Here is a 19,333-nt window from a genome sequence, read left to right on the forward strand (position 1 = left end):
AATGTACTGTTGTCTGGCACATACAAAAATGATACATACTTTAACTACACCCATACCTACGCATGGCAGTCAGTCAGAATACGATTTGAATTCCCTATTCCCATGATGAGGTAACCCGCAGATCAGACCTATTTTTTTCGTATCAATCGTATAATTAAATTCTAAGGCATCTCTGGTCATTTCAATTTATTTTTTCACAACTTTTTGACATGTTGTTTAATTTCAAATGTTTATCTGCCCCAACCAATTTAGATCTTTTATTTAAGAATAAAATAAAAAACTATCACAGGCCATACTGCCTGACGTAAGTCACATATGTGCAAGTCACAAGTAAGCCTCAAGCCGCAACCTTCAAGTCTTCACCAAGTCCCAAATCACTCTGGGGGAAAAAAAATATAGCAAATCAAGTCTAGTCGCCACCAAATTTCAAGAAAGTCAAGTGATTACTTGGTTCAAGCAAGCCAAGTCATAAAATCCAACATATGTTGGAGTGATTAAGAAAAAAAAAAAATCACTGATCATACTACAAAAAGTCTATCTATCTACAAAAAAACCTAAGTATATAAAATATCTAAATCTATAAAAATAAATTAATGATCATTTACATTTCTAAAATTGTTTTTTTAAAATTTATAAAATAAATGCCTACACTTAAATTATTTAGAAAAGTGCATGTTATTTCTTCATACTAATGTTAATGTGAGTGGCACACTGTTAGAAAAGGACTCTATCTATGGACTCTATGTATCCATGTCTATGCTAAAATAACTATCGTTGTTTTCTGATTCTGAGCCGTGATTGGTCGCTGTGAGCAGTTTTTATGTCATTTTCAGTCGACAAAATGGCCGTCCCCAGAGATGGCTAAAAACTAGTGGATTAACACTTATTCCACAAACGCAATGGTTATCCGAATGCCCTGTTTCAACAGTGGGCTTGCATAGAACATATTCTTAAAAATGTTTGCGTTGACTTCCTCTTTAAGTTGTTCTCAAGTTTTTCGCATGCAAGTTGCAAGTCTTAAAAATAGCAACTTGAGTCAAGTCATATGACTCGAGTCCCTCATCTCTGCATACTGCCACCAATCTCATCCAGCCATGCCTATATGGACCATACTGAAGGAGATTAGAGGGCCTTCCCCTAACTGTTCCCATGAAATTGGAAGCGTAGATTTGTCGCAATTGTTGTGGTAAAATCAGAGGTGGGCATCGCCTAACTGCCACCGAGTTCCTGTCTGTATATTTAAATGACTCACATGGTCCCAGTCCGTCCCAGCCAATCGGCGTCAAGAACGTAATCTTCACGTCACACACAGGTGCCGCATGAGCAGACACGCCGCCAAACAAAGAAAAATTATCAAACAAAAACAACTGACACACACACGCGCACAACGTAGTGATCGCTGAAGTAAAAACAATATGGGGCACATCATTGCGTCTATGGGACGGCAAGGTACACAACACTGTTTTATTTATTTATTTTTTCCTTACTCTGCCATTTGGCATGAATGCAGCACCTGCGTGTAACGTGGTACAGGTTAAGTCCATTCTCGATACCGTTTGGCTGACTCGGACCGACTGGGACCGCGTGGATTATTCAAATGTGCAGACGGGAACTCGGTGGCGGTTTGGCGATGCCCACCTCTGGGTAAAACGATGAATTAGGATTCAGATGGAACTAACAGGTTGAGACCAGCTCTGGATTATTTCAATGATTAACACTCCCTATACTTTTGGATATAACATTTAAGAGCAGATGATGAATTACTGTAAATTGTAATTGTTATAATACCATGTTCTTCGTTCACATTCATGTGCCTCGGTTACGCACAGTAAAAGAATGCATGTTCATGTGTTATGTTCCAAAGAATATGATGTCCAGCTGCTGTAGCCAAGTTTTCCTCCTCTTCAAAATGTTTTCCACCTTCCATCAGTGCGAAAATTTAGTGGTTAAAAAAACCCTGGGATTGACAGTGAAGGCACATACACTTTGACAAGTGGGTGCCCCAGAATGGCTTTTTGGATGCCTTAGTGTTGTTAATTAAACAGTTCTGTGCACTGGCAGAACACTTTGCCTCACCAGTTCAAAGACTCTTTCTTTGACCCATGTGCAGAATTTTTGGATCAGTTTTCTACAGCTATGTTTTGCTTGGCGCTTAAGGCACGCCAACCCTAAATTGTCTTGTTTAAAAGCCAGTTTGTTTACAGTCAGCTTTCTCTCGCTCTCAATAGCCCCACAACCTCTCCATCCCATTTCCACATGTGCTTAATACAGTTTTTTTTCAAAGGGGCATTTCTAAAACCCATTGGTCTCCCAACAAGACCAATTTGTTTAAACATCTTAGAATTATGTTAGCGTGTGTAGTAACAAATGGAACTAGAGATGCAAGCAACTATGAAGGGCTCTCGCTGTCTGGGCCACGTTCGGGTCCTGGCACATGGTAGGTTTTTGAAAATAACATGATAACTCTCTAATATGTCAATTATCAGTTTTTGCCAGGCGTGAAGTTTATGCAAAGTTTCACGAGTTTTCGTGCATGACACTCAAAGTCAGTGTTGTTTTATTGTCGAACATTGCCACAACAACAGTGTTTCGCCAAGTCACAAACTTCATTTTTCAAAATCATTGGACTTTTTTGTAAGTTTCTTGGAGCTACACGTGCCCATCAATGTTTGTAGCCCTAAGTCAAACGTACAGGAATTGGATTGTTTTTTCCACTGTAGGTATCGCTACAGAGCCATTTTTTTGGTCGCTGCGAATGACGACTTAAAAACATCTACATTTTCACCAGGCCCAATGAGTGTGCAAAGTTTAGTGAGTTTTTGTGCATGTTTAGGTCCCCAAAAAATTCAATTCATTGTGTAAAAAAATAGGGATGGACCGATTATCGGCCGGGCCAATTATCAGCACCGATATTTGGCTTTTTGACGAATATCGGCATCTGCCTTTTTTAGAACTCTTCTGGCTGATAATAAATAAATTTAAAATTGTGGAAATCAAAACAAAGATATGTGAAAGTTTAACATTTCTGTCATTGAGAAATTTTCATTTACTTTAGAAGAAGACTACATGGAGCTATTGTTTAAGTTTTTCTTTATCCTTTTGAAGACATGCTGACAATCCCGGGTGCTCCCTGAACTTTTTGTTAGAATTTTGTAACAGAGATGTATACTGTCAAAAATGTCTTGTACAGTACCTCTACTTACGAACGTCTCTTCATACGAAATTTCCAAGTTACGAAACGTCCCAACAGGAAAATATTGCCTCTTGTTACGAAAGAAATTTCAGGATACGAAAGGTAAAAGTATGGGCTGCTACTAGCAGTATGGGCTGCTACTCGCTGCTCCAGATTTTCCTGAACGCAACATACTCATAGCTGCTCTGCTATTGGCTATTACTTAGCATCTTCCTGGCATCCCATTGGCTAAGAGGGACCTCTACCGTATGTGTCTATGTGTGTAGATAGACAGGTAGATAGATATATATGTGATAAATATGTCTATGCAGCGTCCTCGTCATTCGCCCCTCGGGCCATGAGGTGATCCGATAGTTTTACATGAATTAGAAATGAGGAAAAAGGAGAAAATATTTTTTTTTTGTCCATACAAACAAAACAAGGGATAGAAAATTATGAAAAGGGGATGCGTTTGGTTGATCTCGCCAAAGAATATGACCGTAATGTATCGACAGCCAGAAGAGTTCTAAATCTGGAGCAGCGAGTAGCAGCCCATACTGCTAGTACGTTATTAAATCAGTTCTTTACAAAACGCCAGGCAAAAAGCACTTCTGAGAGAGAACATGTACCAAAGAGGGCAAAAGCGATGCGGACAGCAATTAAAAGGTAAACGACCATCATTTTTATCATTTATTCTTTGTTTTCTACATTATGCACAAATCGGTATCGGTCCCGAAAAAAGCATATTGGTCTATCTCTAGTAAAAAATTAGCATAATAGTAAACAATAGTAAATAATAAAAATAATTTCTACAAAAACAATAGGGACCTAGCAGCGGTTGCTGCTCTGGCCCTAATGAACCCTTCATTCCCACACACCCTCTGTCATACGGGTTTATTTAATAATTAACACAAGTAAAGGAGCGCGCTCATCTGTTATCGCTTCAATAACGTTTGTCGGCGTGATGTAAAATCAATAAGACACTCCGACTCAATGCTTGAGCAATGACACACGTCATTTTTCATCGACAAGCAATAAAGATATAAAATTGATTTTAGTCCATTTCAATCCGCAACCTCCACCATTTATTGCTCTTTTGTGGTAGCAGGAGTAGTAGAAGAAAAAGGAATTTAAAAATAACGATGAAAAGACAACCTTGCCAAGCCCAATTAATCTTAAAGAAAGAGATTGTGATGTTTTGAGGGCATGTGTATTGTATTTTTGTCGACATGCCCTGACAGCAAAATGAAAATATAAATGAATTGTTTGGTGGGTCTGTACTCACCGGTGAGATGATTTTTTTTCTTCAGGTGAATGCTGCATATCTTTTCATATGTATCTGGTATACTGTGTTTTTTTATTTCTTAGATTATTCTTTATGTATTTTTGGATTAAACCTGTTCCTTTAACTGATTGGATTTATGAATTGTTGAAATATAAATGTTGTGGGTGTAAGTGCATTTTCAAAGATCGTATAGTACAGTACTGAGTTATGTTGCTAGAAAACTCTTTATACGAAGAAAATGATCACCCTGCGCCAAGTTCTTTTTCCTCAAAAGCAAACAATTGATAAAGGAACTCAACCATCACAGTCCTAAATTAAGCAGATATTTGTGGTCTACTGTGGTATATGTTCTTCCATCTCCCTTTGTGCAGTTATATTCAAGTCATGGGACTCTACCATATCCCTTCCATTTGTGCATTCTGCTTTTTCTGTTGTCTGTCAGTGTTTACGTCAGAGTTGCTGTTGTGTTTTGTCGCCTCTGGCTCGTAAGGACCCAGGTTGTGTCGGTGGTAGCGAGCAACATCTGTTTTGGGCTTGTTGTTCCTCTTGGCTGCTTTTCAATTGGATTTCCTCAAGCAGGGCCAAAAGCTGTCACCTCTGCCAGGCTCTGTTAGTGATCACTGCCGGCCCCTATATTAAGTAGGTGGTTCAGGGCTAAGCTAATAACTCTCCCTGCTCTCCTGAGCCATCGCACACCAATGAGTGTAGTTTCCACCAGCGTCAGTGTGTGTGTGTGTGTGTGTGATCCCTCTACAACTATAGACCCAGTAGTGGCACACTGACTTGGGGGTCTCCCACTCAATGTGACAACCAAGCTGAGCGCATGTGGGTGTCCTAATGGGTTACTCTCAAAGAATGACCAATGCTCGTTTAAAAGTATAATACAATAAGGTCAAAGTGATCACATTGTGGTAGTGGTATTTACATATGCTGTTATACTGTGAGGAGTTCTTCCAGTCATATACACTTTGTACAGTATATTAATTTCCTTGGTGAGCATTCAAACTAACTAACTTCAGACCTCTCCAACAAATGCAGCCCTTCGTATGGCACTTGTTGAAATACTTTTCCAGTCTTGGAAAAAGGCAAGACAAGTTTGTGTGTATTAGACTTTGCACAGATTGGATCGGCTGGATCGGATCGTATTTTCTGTACATTTTGTGATTGGCTGTAATGTCTATATGTTCGAATATTATAATAGAATATATCATATAAAAATGTAATAATATCTTTGAATGTTGATATGATGTTCTGTTAATAAGGTTGAGTTGAGTTTTGGTGTTTTTCCCAACAAAAAAAGTACAGATAAGGAAGCTGTCAAAGTATCGAATAGATAAGCAGTACATTAAGAGTAGTAGTATCGTTAAAATCTAAATGATGCCTATCCCTAGTCTCATCCTTATTGAGTCATGAACACTGACCTTAACAGAGGCATGGTGGAGGCCTTTAGATGTTGTCCTGGATTTCTTTGTGACCTCCTAAGTGAGTCGTCACTGTGCTCTCGGGGTCATTTTTGTAGGCGGGCCTGGGGCAGAGCTACTTTGTGGTCAGGGGTGGCAATTCCCACCTCTTGTCACTCTCTGGTCACCCCCACACGTTGGAGAACATTTTGATATTTGTTATTTTTCTGCTATTTTCACATGAAGTGAATATTCTTAGGCCCCTTGACACTCTGTCACGTTTTTTAGTTTAGTTTTTTTTTTACTGCATATTCAAAGAATAATTGTAGTAGTGAATGTACAATTGATCCTAAAGCAAACTTTAAACAAATCTGTCTTAACTAATGGACATTCAATACCATAAACGTCAATCAAAATTGTTACTTTCACACTGTAACTAGCAAATAACATGGCTGAGAGGCCATTGTTTATCATACCATCCACAATCATGGTTTCACGAAATGCAGGAATATACCAATCTTGCACAGCACTCATGATACAACCAGGAACAAGCCAAAATAAAAAGCAATATGTTGAAGTGTGAAGAATTAAGCTTGATCACAGTACGCAAAATTGCTTCGGCTGTCTGTGACAGTCGGTCACTTTAACTGGCTGTTAGCCAGGGAATCAGTGCATGAGATAGACTATGAGGGCGTACAGCAAAGCAAAGCCACAGCAAAGAAAATTGCATTATCTAGTAAATTAAACTCAGCAAAAGGTTGATTTTTATTAGACTTGTTCCTGCTTGATTATGTGTGTAAGGGGCATTGTTCTGGTAATGTGTGAATTTTATTTCATGAAACCCTGACTGGATAAAGAATGATGCACGCATGCACAGCCATCCCTGACTGAGGTTAAACCCCTTATAGACTGATATGATTAGCATTTTATTGTATGAAAAGCGCTTTATAAATTAAGTTTAATTATATGACACAGGTCTTATTCATCATCTATTTTTGAATTTCTTTGGATAGCGGCATTTTTTGTGGCTTTTTGACATCTTTTGTCAGATTTTATTTTGTCAGACAGGTTCTATTTAAGCGGCACAGTGATCGACTGGTTAGCACGTCCGCCTCACATTTCAGAGGTCGTGGGTTCGATCCCGGCCCCTGCCTCCCTGCACAGTGATCGACTGGTTAGCACGTCCGCCTCACATTTCAGAGGTCGTGGGTTCGATCCCGGCCCCTGCCTCCCTGTGTGGAGTTTGCATGTTATCCCCGTGCCTCGGTGGGTTTTTTCCGGGCGCTCCGGTTTCCTCCCACATTCCAAAAACATGCTTGGGAGGTTAATTGGACACTCTAAATTGCCCCTAGGTGTGATTGTGAGTACAGATGTTTGTCTGTGTGCCCTGCGATTGGCTGGCAACCAATTCAGGGTGTCCCCCGCCTACTGCCCGAAGACAGCTGGGATAGGCTCCCACACGCCTGCGACCCTTGTGAGGATTAGTGGTGCAGATAATGGATGGATTGATGGAGGTTCTATTTAAGTGATTTCTTGATTGAACAAGTCTGGCGGTAATCAGGTGTGGGTGTGGTCAGTTAGAATGAGCTCCGCTTTTTAAAAAAAAAGGGATTATTAGCCACATTTAATTCATGATTTAATAAGGGCGGCAATTATTTTTTCCACACAGAGCCAGGTAGATTTGCATTTTTTTTTTTACTTAATTAATAAAATCACCATTTAAAAACTGCAATTTACGTCTACCTGCCTGATTGAATGAATTGTTGAGGGGCAAAATACTTTTTCATGGCATGCTATGTACATATGTAGCCTTTATGGTTCACTTTTTTAATTGTTATTTTATTTCATTACTCACTAATTGCTTTGGATTGATTCATTCTATCCATCCATTTAGAACACGTACCGGCACTTAAATGGCCAAATCTGGTTATTTGACCATTAATGGGGCTCATAAAGACAGCATTAAAATACCAAGGTTGCACTGATTCACCACTGTGAACCCAGAAATTTAGCATTTGTTTCCAATTAGTTTTACTTAGTTCAACCATGATCTCACATTTATGTTGTATTTTATAAGCTGATGGAAGGCATTTTGCCCTTGTTTTAATTCTTATTGTTCTCTCCATTAAAACGATCATGTCCTGTCCCTTGGTTGTGGGTGTTAAAGTATGCATAGGGAGGTGTTTATCTCATCAAATTGACAGCAGAGCAGCCTGGCTGTCTACCTGCCTGTTTGTCTGGCTTCATGTGGTCTTGCCAGCTTTTCTGGCCAGCTGGAGCCGTTAGACAGGGGTGAATATGAACCGAGGACCTGCACAGCATCAACCCGGTGCTTCACAGCACTGACAGATACTTTGATTTGACATGCCATGAGCAGTTAAAGTGAAAGTTATGTATACATGTTAATTAAACTGTTTATGCATGAAGGGGTCAGAGACATTAGCAAGTCCCAGTGCAGAAGTGTGAATTTCTTGTCTTTTTTCCTCCATCACAGCATTTTCACCTCCTCTGTCTCTCATTTCCGTAATGATTACCAGGTGTAAGAGAATTTTTCCAACCTTTTTTTTTTTTTTTTTTTTTGCCAAGTAGAGATGCCTATAGCTCTATTTGTGAAAAGTGTCTCAAGTGTTTGAATTTAGACTGTGATTTTTGACATTGGGTTTAAGTTGTTGAAATAGCTCCCTTTTATTTTCGTGGGGGTTTTAAAAGCACATGGAGGTGTTAGTCCAGTCAAACAATTACATTTTATTAAAGTAGTAAATATTGATTAGCATTTAGCTAATATAAATGATTTTTTACTACTTATAAATTTTGTTAATGTTAAGCAATACCCATAACAGATATTCTATGTAGACAGACATAAATTGAAGGCTATACTGGTACTAATACATTTGATTTACCTTGATAACATCCCTTGACGCAAAACATAGTGATTGTGAATTCCTGCTAGTAATTTTACAATGATGTGCATCACGCGCTTAGCAATCATAAGAAGTAAATCCTTTATTGTTGTATCAAATGTAATTTTCTGTGTTGCATTGCATTACACACTCTCTGGGGGATGATTGTTTTTGGTCAAACACAATGTTTGCTGGATTTAACTTTTTAAACATACAATTGTTCCGTAATTAGTTGGCTGCTAATTAATTTATGCTCCGTTGTTTGATGTGCAGTATAGCAATGTTTTGAAAGTAACTGTGATCATCCTTTGCATAAATTTGTACCATTTGCTAGAGAGTTCAAAAGAAACAGGACTTGGTTTAGAAAAGTGCACACACATTTAAATAATGTGCCCCAATTTTATTTGTGTTTGTTTATAGTGAGAATATTCATGAATTAACATTTTAAACAATCCATCATTATTGTTGTGCTGCCACTTATTTTTAACTCAATTATTCTCTAATAGACCACTTTTCTTAATGTGCGCAGGATGTTCTTCCCACTTTGTTCACTCTACAACATAAGATTAATTACAAATAAGAGCAATGATCAAAAACATGGTAATCAAATGGAAACAATGAGTTGGGAATTACACTTGTAATGCAAGACAATAGGGTATCTGCAAATTATGTGCAAAATGTGTGCGCTTGTGTACATGCGTATGTGTTACGTATGTTCGTGCGGCATGGTTGAATTTTATGATACACACATTATACACCTATGTACACATTCATTCAAATATTTTGTCCTTCCATTATAAATTGCGCCACCATCATACTTGATTAATTGATACCATTTCCAGTGGCAGGGGAAAGTTAAAAAAAAAAAAAATATATATATATATATATATATATATATATATATATATATATATATATATATATATATATATATATATATATTAGTCTTTATTGAACATCTATAGCAACACAAGTTAGGTTATTAAATAAAATTAAATAACCTTCCATACAAATGTTAATGTTCAGTAGAAGAAGTAAAAACTATAGCGGGTCCTACCACTAATTCTGAATTCTGAGAACATATTTCACTTATAGTGAACATAGGAAGCTAATTATATACAGCATACTAGGGCTGTTTGATTTTGCCTAATAAGAAAATCCCAATTATTTTCTCTCAAATCCGATTTTCCGATTACAATTACGGTTTCTTTGTAAAATAAAAATAATGGAAAATGAAGTATTTTGAATATCTTTATATCTTGTATTTAACTTTATTTTTTCTTTCTTTGAACTCAAAACGCCAGTCAATTCAACGTAATTTGGATTAACAGCATTTTACTTACACAATAGATTTCAGATCTGTTCTTTATTAAACCGATAATGAAAGAAGAAAGTGTATGTACCATCTGAAACAAAATCATCAACATGAGAGAAGGTAGACAGTCAAGCCTGTAAACCAAACAGTCTGTCAGCAAGGCATTTTGCCAACCAGCTAGTGACTAGCCTTTCACCTTTCTCCCTGGTCTTACTTAAACATAAATCAATGATTAGTGCAAAACTGTCACTCATTAATACAATGCACTGTCAAGCTTGAGTACGGATGCATAGTCCAGAGGTCCGTTGTAGAGGAGAAAAAAAGGGATGCCTTTCAGACGTTGAGTTACTTGCTCATGAGTTATTTTGTACATGCGGGGCACACACTACACTCCAGATCTATTTTTGCCCGATTTATTAACCAAACACTCACTTGCCTGAGCAAATAGCAGAATCGCCGGTAGCCATGGATGTTGTTGTTGTTTTTTTTGCACTGCGCGCTCTTGGGACGAAGCGTGAATGCAGAAGAAACTACGGTGGTTTAGATACACCAAAAATAAACAAATCGAACGTGCCCGATTTGAAAGTTACTAAAATCGTTTTATCCTGAAAATTCGGTTACGGTTCAAAATCGCTTAATCGGGCAGCCCTACAGCATACTCTAGGTATCCCAAAATAACAGGTTCATGTAAAGTACGGTCATCAAGACGTTCACGCTAACATAGCCAACTGTTTCATCATCATCATAATCATCGTCATCATTAGTTATTTTTACATTTTAAAAATGTATTTATTTATTTAATTGTCGCTCACAACTGATTTGTGTATGTTAGCTAAAGGGTGCAGCTGGACACGATGCAGTCCGTCGGCGACTACGATAGTGACTATGGGTATTTTTATTATTATTGAGATGTCTTTTCAATGAGCCATGATTATTTACTTTTCAGGTTGTGCCATAGAAAGAGGTGCACAATACTTCTTAAAATGTGTTTGTGTGGACAAGATCCGCATCATTGTGAGGCTGGCTTATCAAAGAACCCGATCTTTGTGTCGACCTTTTATAGGATTTTACCCACCATTTCATGTTCCTTCTTTTGTGGCAGTTACCATTTCCACTGAGGCAACAGGTTTACAATACGGCCCAAAGGTGAATGCGCAAGCTTGATGTACAAAGATTTCCAATAAAAAAAAGGATTATTTCTCTGTGACCAAAAGTGCAGCGTTTATATATTCAAGGGCAGGGCATTGTTGGGTTCAGGGAACAAGCCACAGAGTTCTTTGAACATGATTTTTTTTTCTTTTATGTGTCATTTTTTTCATTATGCTCCTTCTCCTTGCCTATTCTCTGTTTTCCTCCAATGGTTTTCCTTGATGGTTTTGACGGGCTTGAGTTGCTCTCTTTTTGAATGTGTTTTTGTGCCACTCTTTTAGTATCTCTTTGAATCTCGTATTGTGTGTAGTATGTCTGCTTGCACTTCGTCAATATGTGGGTTTTTTTCTACGTCTGACACAGTCTGTTTTGAAAAAATATGTAGCTCTACTTTGGCTTTGAATGTTTTGTTCGAAGGTTGGAACGAGGGACAACATTATTGTAGAGGATACAAAGGAGGGCACAGTTTGAAGAAGCTGTTCACATTTCCAGCGCAACTTCTCATTTCATAAACTGCTTATCACTCCAGTCATTAGAGCTGATATTTTTTGGGACGATACGAGGGAAAACAAGTGTAACAATTTTGTCCTCCCATCTTATTACCCCTCTCTCTTTGTCTGTTTGCAGGGCCTGTTCATCTTCCTGATATATGGGGTGTACAACACAGAGGTAAGTCTGCATTGTGTCTCAAGGCTGTCGTAGTGAATGAGAGAAATGACAAGTTTCTGATGGGCTCCATGCTTAAAAGCTGTGCCGGTTTGGGGGGTTGCGGCAAGTAGAAGTGTGTGCGTGTATGCGTGGGCTCGCGGGTGTGTGTGTATGAGACGGTTGATGGTGGAAGGAGTGCTGAGATGGAAGGGAGGGGGACATCTCTTCCACGCAAGCGTCCCACTGCCCTTCATGCTTGGACTAACTTATATGCATCCGAGTCCGACCATTAAACACTGACACGGCGTCGTTCTCAGCCACTCATTGCTCACCTACATTGCCTAATATTTCACTGCCTCTTTAAGTTTTTAAACTCACGGCCCTCCATTTAGAATCCTGACAAAGCCGTTGGCCAGTGCTTTGCGAGGTCCCGAGCAGTCTCCATGCATAAGACGGGGGAAGAAACATGCAATGAAAGACTGAGAACATATCATACTGAAATGCTGCATTATTACCATTTAGATAAGGCCTGGCTTACTGGCAAAAGAGAGAGATGCAATTTAATGGATGAGACTCACCTCATGAAAATCACTCTTGGTCAAAAATAACGTAAGCCTGTTCATGTAGCCCCTAATTACTAAAACAAAAAAAACAAATTGTGCATAAGTTATTTTTTTATTCGTGCACTATTGCACACAATATCGGTAACTACTCCATTATCTAAATTAAAGCATTGTACTCCACTCTAAATGTAGAATAATGGATATGCCTGTGTCTATAGAATGGTCTGTATTATTTTGGAGCTGATTTTTTTTATTTTTTATTAATGTTAAATAAATAAATAAATCCATACATACATAAGTACAGATATGTTGATGTTTTTTCAATACTAAACTTTTAAGACATCTTCCTGTCCTTTGACTTTTTATGTATCATTTCTTAACTGCCCTTAATGCTGTCCTGAATCTAACTTCATTCAAAAATGAACCAAAAAGTACTGTACATGCTCACAGTTGTTAAAATAATCCTGTAGTTTTAGTAATTAAAGTAAAATCAAAATGTTTAAGACCAAAGTATTGTATATAGTAAACCGGTATATTTTTTCTGTGTTAATTAACGATTAATATTCAGATCAAATGTGTGCTTTGCAAAATAAGTACCATATATGTAATACCATATCAAAATTAGATATCGAAAATAAAATCAGATCTTTGGCCGAAGTAAATAACTCATTAAAATGCAACTGGGCCGGATAAACAGTAAATATCTGTGTAGATTGGTATTGGTCATTTCATTTGTCTGGGTCAGTCAAAGTTGAGGCATTAACAGTGCAGAACCAGGGAAGGCTCACAGTTAATTCTGTAAAATAAATCTATGGTGCATTGTTGCTTCAATGGCTTTTTTTAGTGCTTTTAAATTCATTTTTATAAACTCAGACTGACCTTGACCCAAAGGTTGTTGCAAGCTGTAATACATGTGAATACATAAGCCAGGTCACAGGAACATGACTAAGCATCCAGAAGCACGCTGCTTTGGTGATGTTGGCAATTAATGAAATACTCATTTTTTTGCTCAAAGAAAACAAACCTTTTAATGCCAGTGAAACATTCTGTATGTTGTTGAAATACTGCTGAATGATGCCCCTCCGAGTGCGAATTAATTGACTATCAGCTTGCTCTGAACAAAAATATTTTCCATCTATTTCCTTCTGTGTTGTTTGTCTACATGCATAGCTACTAAAAAGTTAAAATTAATTCCCATCAAAATTGTAAGTGAACCGCATGCTGCTTCTTCATACATTAGATTGTCTTCACTGGCTTGATGAAAAAACAAAACGGTCAATATAAGCAACAGTTCTGTTTCGGTTGTTGAAGCAGATTAGATTTGTATAAAACAAAAACAAAAATTCAAATTTGTTGAATTAAAAAGCAAAAAAAAAGCACTTTCATATGCTAAAGAATACTGCCTCAGTGTCGAAAAATTCATGAAGCTGGATTTCCAACTTTATAAAGCTTTGCCTCTAACGTACTCAAAATGCAATGTTTTTTTTTTTTTAATCACTAATTGCCTGAGAATAGCTTCCAATTATTCATTGCAATTAGCTTTTCCTTGGTGGTCACCTTGTATTAAAACGCTTTGATGACCTTTTATTTCCATCAACTCCAAGGATGTCGGCAGGTGTTGTCAGCTATGCCGCTTTCATATGTTAATTGTTTAACTTTGCATCATTGCGAAACCTTGAGTGTGTGCTCAAGCCCTTAAACACATAACCATCATCTGAAACAATGCCCTTCCCCTCATTGTCAAATGATTCATTAAGTGGTGTCATGTAATTGCTTCAACAGGAGGCTGCCTTTGATATCAGTGAAATCTCTAATTCCCCCCATGAAATAATGGATGATAATGTCTCCAGCATTTACACTTGTTGCGCATCTTGTCAAAATTAGTGGGCTCATTATGAATATATGGTGCTGCCTCTGTTGATTCGGTGTAGTCAAAGGCCTATCTTCATTATCTTCAACAGTGTTATGTAAAATATATGCACTTCTGTATGTGTGTGTATACAATGTATATGTGTGTGTGTGTGTGTGTGCGTGTACAGCGTGGTGTCATAATTTATGAAATGCTGAGACTTAGTGAAGCCTGACGCCATAATGCATATTCACTAACAGTATGGGTTGGGCTTATGTGTTGAGCCCTCAGCCTCTATAAATTTACAGTCAGTGCCGCCAGTGTGCATGAACACAGACTCTTGCAGATGCAGATTCAAATTCACATGTGAGGCTTTCAATTGATTCCTATTGAATCACACACACATAATTTCTGTCTTGCATCTTATCCTACGTGGTTCTTCGCACTTTTTATGACAATAACAAGTGCAATGAATTTACAGTTAAAATACTGCCATATTGAATTAAGAGAGTAAATCAACATTCATTTAGCAACACGAGAACAAGTAATATTTGATAGGGGTTATTTGAATGTTAACATCCTGGATATTTTATTCTAAATGTATTTGGTATTGATCAAAATTGACGTCTCAAATGCCATGGATCCTGAATTGGGGCCAATACATTAATTGTACTAAATAAAGATAAATAAGCTTTGTATGTATGTACAAAAATATGTTCTTAAAGTTATACACACAATAGATTTTTATTTTTACATACTTAATTTTTTTTTTACTGCAAATCGCAAGCCTTAAATACAGTTATATATTTCTTTTCAACCAACCTTTACGAACAATGTGGTAGACTCATTCAAATATGTCTTTAAATGCATCAGGTATGAATTCCTCTGAATATGCAAAGAACATCTTTCTAAAATCACAGTAATCAGTTGAGAATGCTGAAAGTTTCTTAAATATTTACACATGTAATAATAAACTACATAATTATATAGACGCAGCAGCAAGTCAACACTATTAAAAATGGTTCCTTTGAAAATAAAATAATTGTTTTTTATCTAAAGTACAGTTAACCATCCAGTATGGCAATTTACATTTCCCCCCCGGTACCACCTTTCTCTGAAAGGTATATTACGTATTCTGAAATTTTGGAATCAAATCAGTTCTCTTGCGCGTGATCCAGTTTTCATCTGGAGTATAAAAATGTAATCTGTTCTGCAAGGGCGGTCCCTTCTCCTCCAATAGCTCCATTTGTTGGTCTCGCCGCTCTGTGTTGACAGATGACATCTCGAAAGTCGTCTTCTTAGTTTGCCAGCTCTATGTGTCACTTTCAAGTCCCATTAGCCACCGGGACACACTAGAGCACCTTCTCTCATGTAGGCGCACACACGTCTAGCTTTCAGCTATTTGTTGTCAGAATCCACAAATGCCTGCTCAATTGAAAAAAAAAATGGTCTTTTTGCAGAGAAGTGCTGCTTTTGAAATGAATTTATGTTTGTGTTATTTGAAAGTGTGCTTCACCAAGCACCATGTCAGATTTACAGTATCTCTTGTTCTTTTAGGTTCGGACCACGGTCAACAGGATCAAGGAAAGGAGAAAGGCACTTAATTTTTCAGTATGTAATCCTTTATTTTGTGTGTGTGTTTCTGCGTGCGTGTATGCGTGTGTGTATGTATTCGGACGCCCGCACCCACACACCGCAAACTCAATTTTCCTATTTTCTTTTTTGTGGGGAAACAAAATCCTCACTCCAACAATGCCAATGAGAGCTGGCCATAAAACAGCCTCTTACATCTACTATCCTCTTACTAGCCGACAGTCCATGTTAGATGCCCTTATAGATCAAACACACACCCTCCATAATAGCCCCCCCCTCCCTTTCCCCCTCTTTACGCTGCCCATTGCGGCACCTTCATCCCAGCAATGTCAACCTCTGTGCTGGGTTACAAGTTTCTAATCCAGGACAAGCTGTCCCCTGACATTAAAGTGTCAGACCAGTATTTATACCTCATTGGATGCTGCTGAGATGCGACCATGTGTGTGTGGTACATGTGTCAGCCTAAGGAAAGCACTTTTCAGACAATTAGAGACATTTCCAAAACACCGGTTCTCATCTTTGCACCCTCCTTTTCCCGCCACCCCATACACACAAATTGTGATTTGTCCCTTATTAGTGATCACATCAACTTGACTCCACTTCCCAGGTAGTGTGAGTGAAGGCTTTACGGCCGCTAATACTCTGTCCTACCCCTCCCACCGCACCCTGACCCACACATACACACCCACAAGTATTCCCCACCTTGTAGCCATCAGGTCATTGCAAAAGGAATGAAACCATTACAAAGTGCAGATTGATTTTCAAAATATCATGTGCCCCTCCACTTCCTTTTGACGCCCCCACCACCTCGGGGATTGACACTGTAAGAATTTGAAGAAATTAAATAAATAAATAGATCAGATGAGTCTGCTGGTCTGGATTGGGGGCTAATGGGGCCCCTTGCTATTGGCGCAGCTTGATATATTGGCTGCTCACGGCAACAGTGAGATACCCCCCCCCACCATCCACTGTCATTTTTACTGCTTGCTCTTGAGGTGGTGGTTTTCCAATCTAGCTGGGTTCCGCTACTAGAATGCATTTTTTAGCCATCGCTGCCATCTGACGGTTTTTAGCTAATGCTGTTTTGTGCCATAAATCCTGTTTGAAATACTGTATCTACCTGTCCTTTGGTTGCATAGGAGACATTTGGCTCTAGATGACCGCACATGCCCCCATATATCCCCTTGTTGTAAAACACAGAATTGGGTATTGTGCCTTGCATGGTGTGGGATAAAGAAGCTTTGCTAGTATTACTGCATGTATGGGGTCATTTGAAGATGAACGACACTATTTGGCGGTGTATGTTACATTATATGCAACAATGAAGGGATTAGGCTAATGAGGCAGTTTATATCAGATTAAATCCAGGGGATTCAAGGAAATATAATTGTATATTATTTATGATTGAGAAATCACTCACATCTGCCTTAGTTAAGAATGATGCATTTCTTGATGGCTAATATGTTGAACAGCTAATAAAGTAATGCTATGAAACTATACAAAATATTTAGGTCTTTATTTGTCCACAAAATAAGAAAATAGTTGGAGTCACTCTTTTTTGCTGATGCATCCATGCATGTAGTTTTTGATTTGGAGTTCTTCAACATAGCCAATTGATCAGTGTAGTTTGCCTATTTGATAACAGGTAATGAATTCCCTCTTGTCTGTACACAGCCGAATTACTTTTTGAAATAAAGCTGTCACTTTCTGGACCCAAATTAATTGGAAAAAAAACCCCAACAACTTCTCCGTACTCTTTTTGAGGCCACTGATGAGGATCAGGCAGCTATTTGAAGCTGCTGATTTCTCTGGAATCCAAAGAACCTATTGAAGCAGGGTCCCCCTAAGGCTTAGAAACATTGCAGTCTGCTCAGGAATACAGAACGACAAATGTGAAGCCTAATTTTTCAAATAGTTCTGTTCACTGATGAATGGTGTTCTACTTTGGATTAGGGATAGGCAAATGGCAGCCCGCGTGGCTGCATGTAGCCAGGACCAAGATGAAAACAGTGTCTTTCAGGTAAAATAGGAAGCAGATTATAAATTCATAGAATGTTAACACAACCCTATATGCCTAGTTACTATCAGCCATGAATGTGGCCATGTAAAACATCCTTCTCACTTATTATGGGACGCAGTAGTTGAGGCCACCCAGCCCGCAAGAGATATGCCATTTTTTTTACCCAAAGATCGCTGTAAATATGATCAAACAGGCAGTACATATTTACAATAAAGGTTGATATGCACCATTTTATTGATTAAAATTGGAACTCCGTGAAAGTGAATTAGTTTAGTTTAGTTTTGGATGGTTTTAGAGTTTTTTTTAGAAATTTGCAACCCAGGAGGTGGTAAATGTACATCCGATGTCTATTTTCATAAATTTCCTGAATCTGAACTGATCCAGTAGTCTTGAAGTGACATGACCCTCCCTTTGGTAACAGAACTGTGCCAGTTCCCGTCCGTCCAGCTCAGTCACGAGCTCTCGTCCGGTCAGTTTACCACCAGGAGCAACATCGAATCAGGAGGAGGCTAACGCACTGCATAACTGCAACACCCAAAGTCAGCAGAAGAAGGAAGACAGTACTACAAGTAAGTTGGTACAGCAATATTCACATTTCTTTATTACAGTGTAGTGTTTTCATTTCAAATATCTATCTTATATTCCACGCTTTGACCAAATCTTAGGTGGAATGCCTGCTGAGTTAATTTGGATATTTTTCTTGAACTGTCAATCACTATTTACCATTTTCAATATTTTAAAAATACCCCAGTCACCAAAATGACGTTTAAATACAACCAATTTCCCCACTGTTCAGCAGCTGGCTTATCTGTGATGAATTAGTGCAAGGCCCTGTGTAGCTGTTGAACGAAATCAGGCATCAGAAATATCCGGTTCACTGTAACACTAACCAGACACACTGACATCAATCCATCTGGATGAGCTGATTTAAGAATACACTTGATTGTGTAAAAATTGCCAGTTACCAGGTTCAAGCAGGTAAAGTTAAAGGAGAGGTTAATCTCTGGTTTCATTCCACAATTTCAAATATATTACACATTTTTGAGAACTACTTAAATATATATTTTAGTCAGTATCTGTGATATCAATTGCTTAGTTTCTAATCATCATAGCACCTAAGTACTTGCTAAGTATTATTCTGGGAGATAAGCATTATGCTAATGCTTTTATAATCAGCTCAATTATACGTCATATCTATCTATGTCAAATATTTTACTGTAATTTCTTCTTTCTTACATTTTCATGAAAAGGTGAACCATCAGTTAATAGAGTAGTTAACCATATGACAAAATATGCAGCTTGCAATTTAATGGGCTTGCCCAAAAATGTGTTGATTTTAATGTATCAGACTTTTTCCTCAAAGAAGTTAAAAGGTGCGATCATGCTAAAAAAAAAAAAAAAAGAAAAAGGAAATTAAAAGGAAATTAAAAAGCAAGTAA

General features: G+C 38.0%; 1 protein-coding gene across 1 annotated transcript in view; it reads left to right on the forward strand.

Moving 5' to 3' along the window:
• LOC147138267 (adhesion G protein-coupled receptor D2) overlaps positions 1-19,333 on the forward strand; it is a 77,528-nt gene that overhangs the window by 28,539 nt on the left and 29,656 nt on the right. Inside the window, exons 20-22 of the mRNA XM_086047580.1 lie at positions 11,849-11,890; positions 15,839-15,892; positions 18,316-18,463. Of these exons, the coding sequence (XP_085903706.1) occupies positions 11,849-11,890; positions 15,839-15,892; positions 18,316-18,463 (244 nt within the window). The remainder of the gene's footprint in view (positions 1-11,848; positions 11,891-15,838; positions 15,893-18,315; positions 18,464-19,333) is intronic.

The sequence above is a fragment of the Filicampus tigris genome, chromosome 12 (assembly GCF_054856515.1).
Source record: "Filicampus tigris isolate MCC_2025a chromosome 12, RoL_Ftig_1.0, whole genome shotgun sequence".
Lineage (NCBI taxonomy): Eukaryota > Metazoa > Chordata > Actinopteri > Syngnathiformes > Syngnathidae > Filicampus > Filicampus tigris.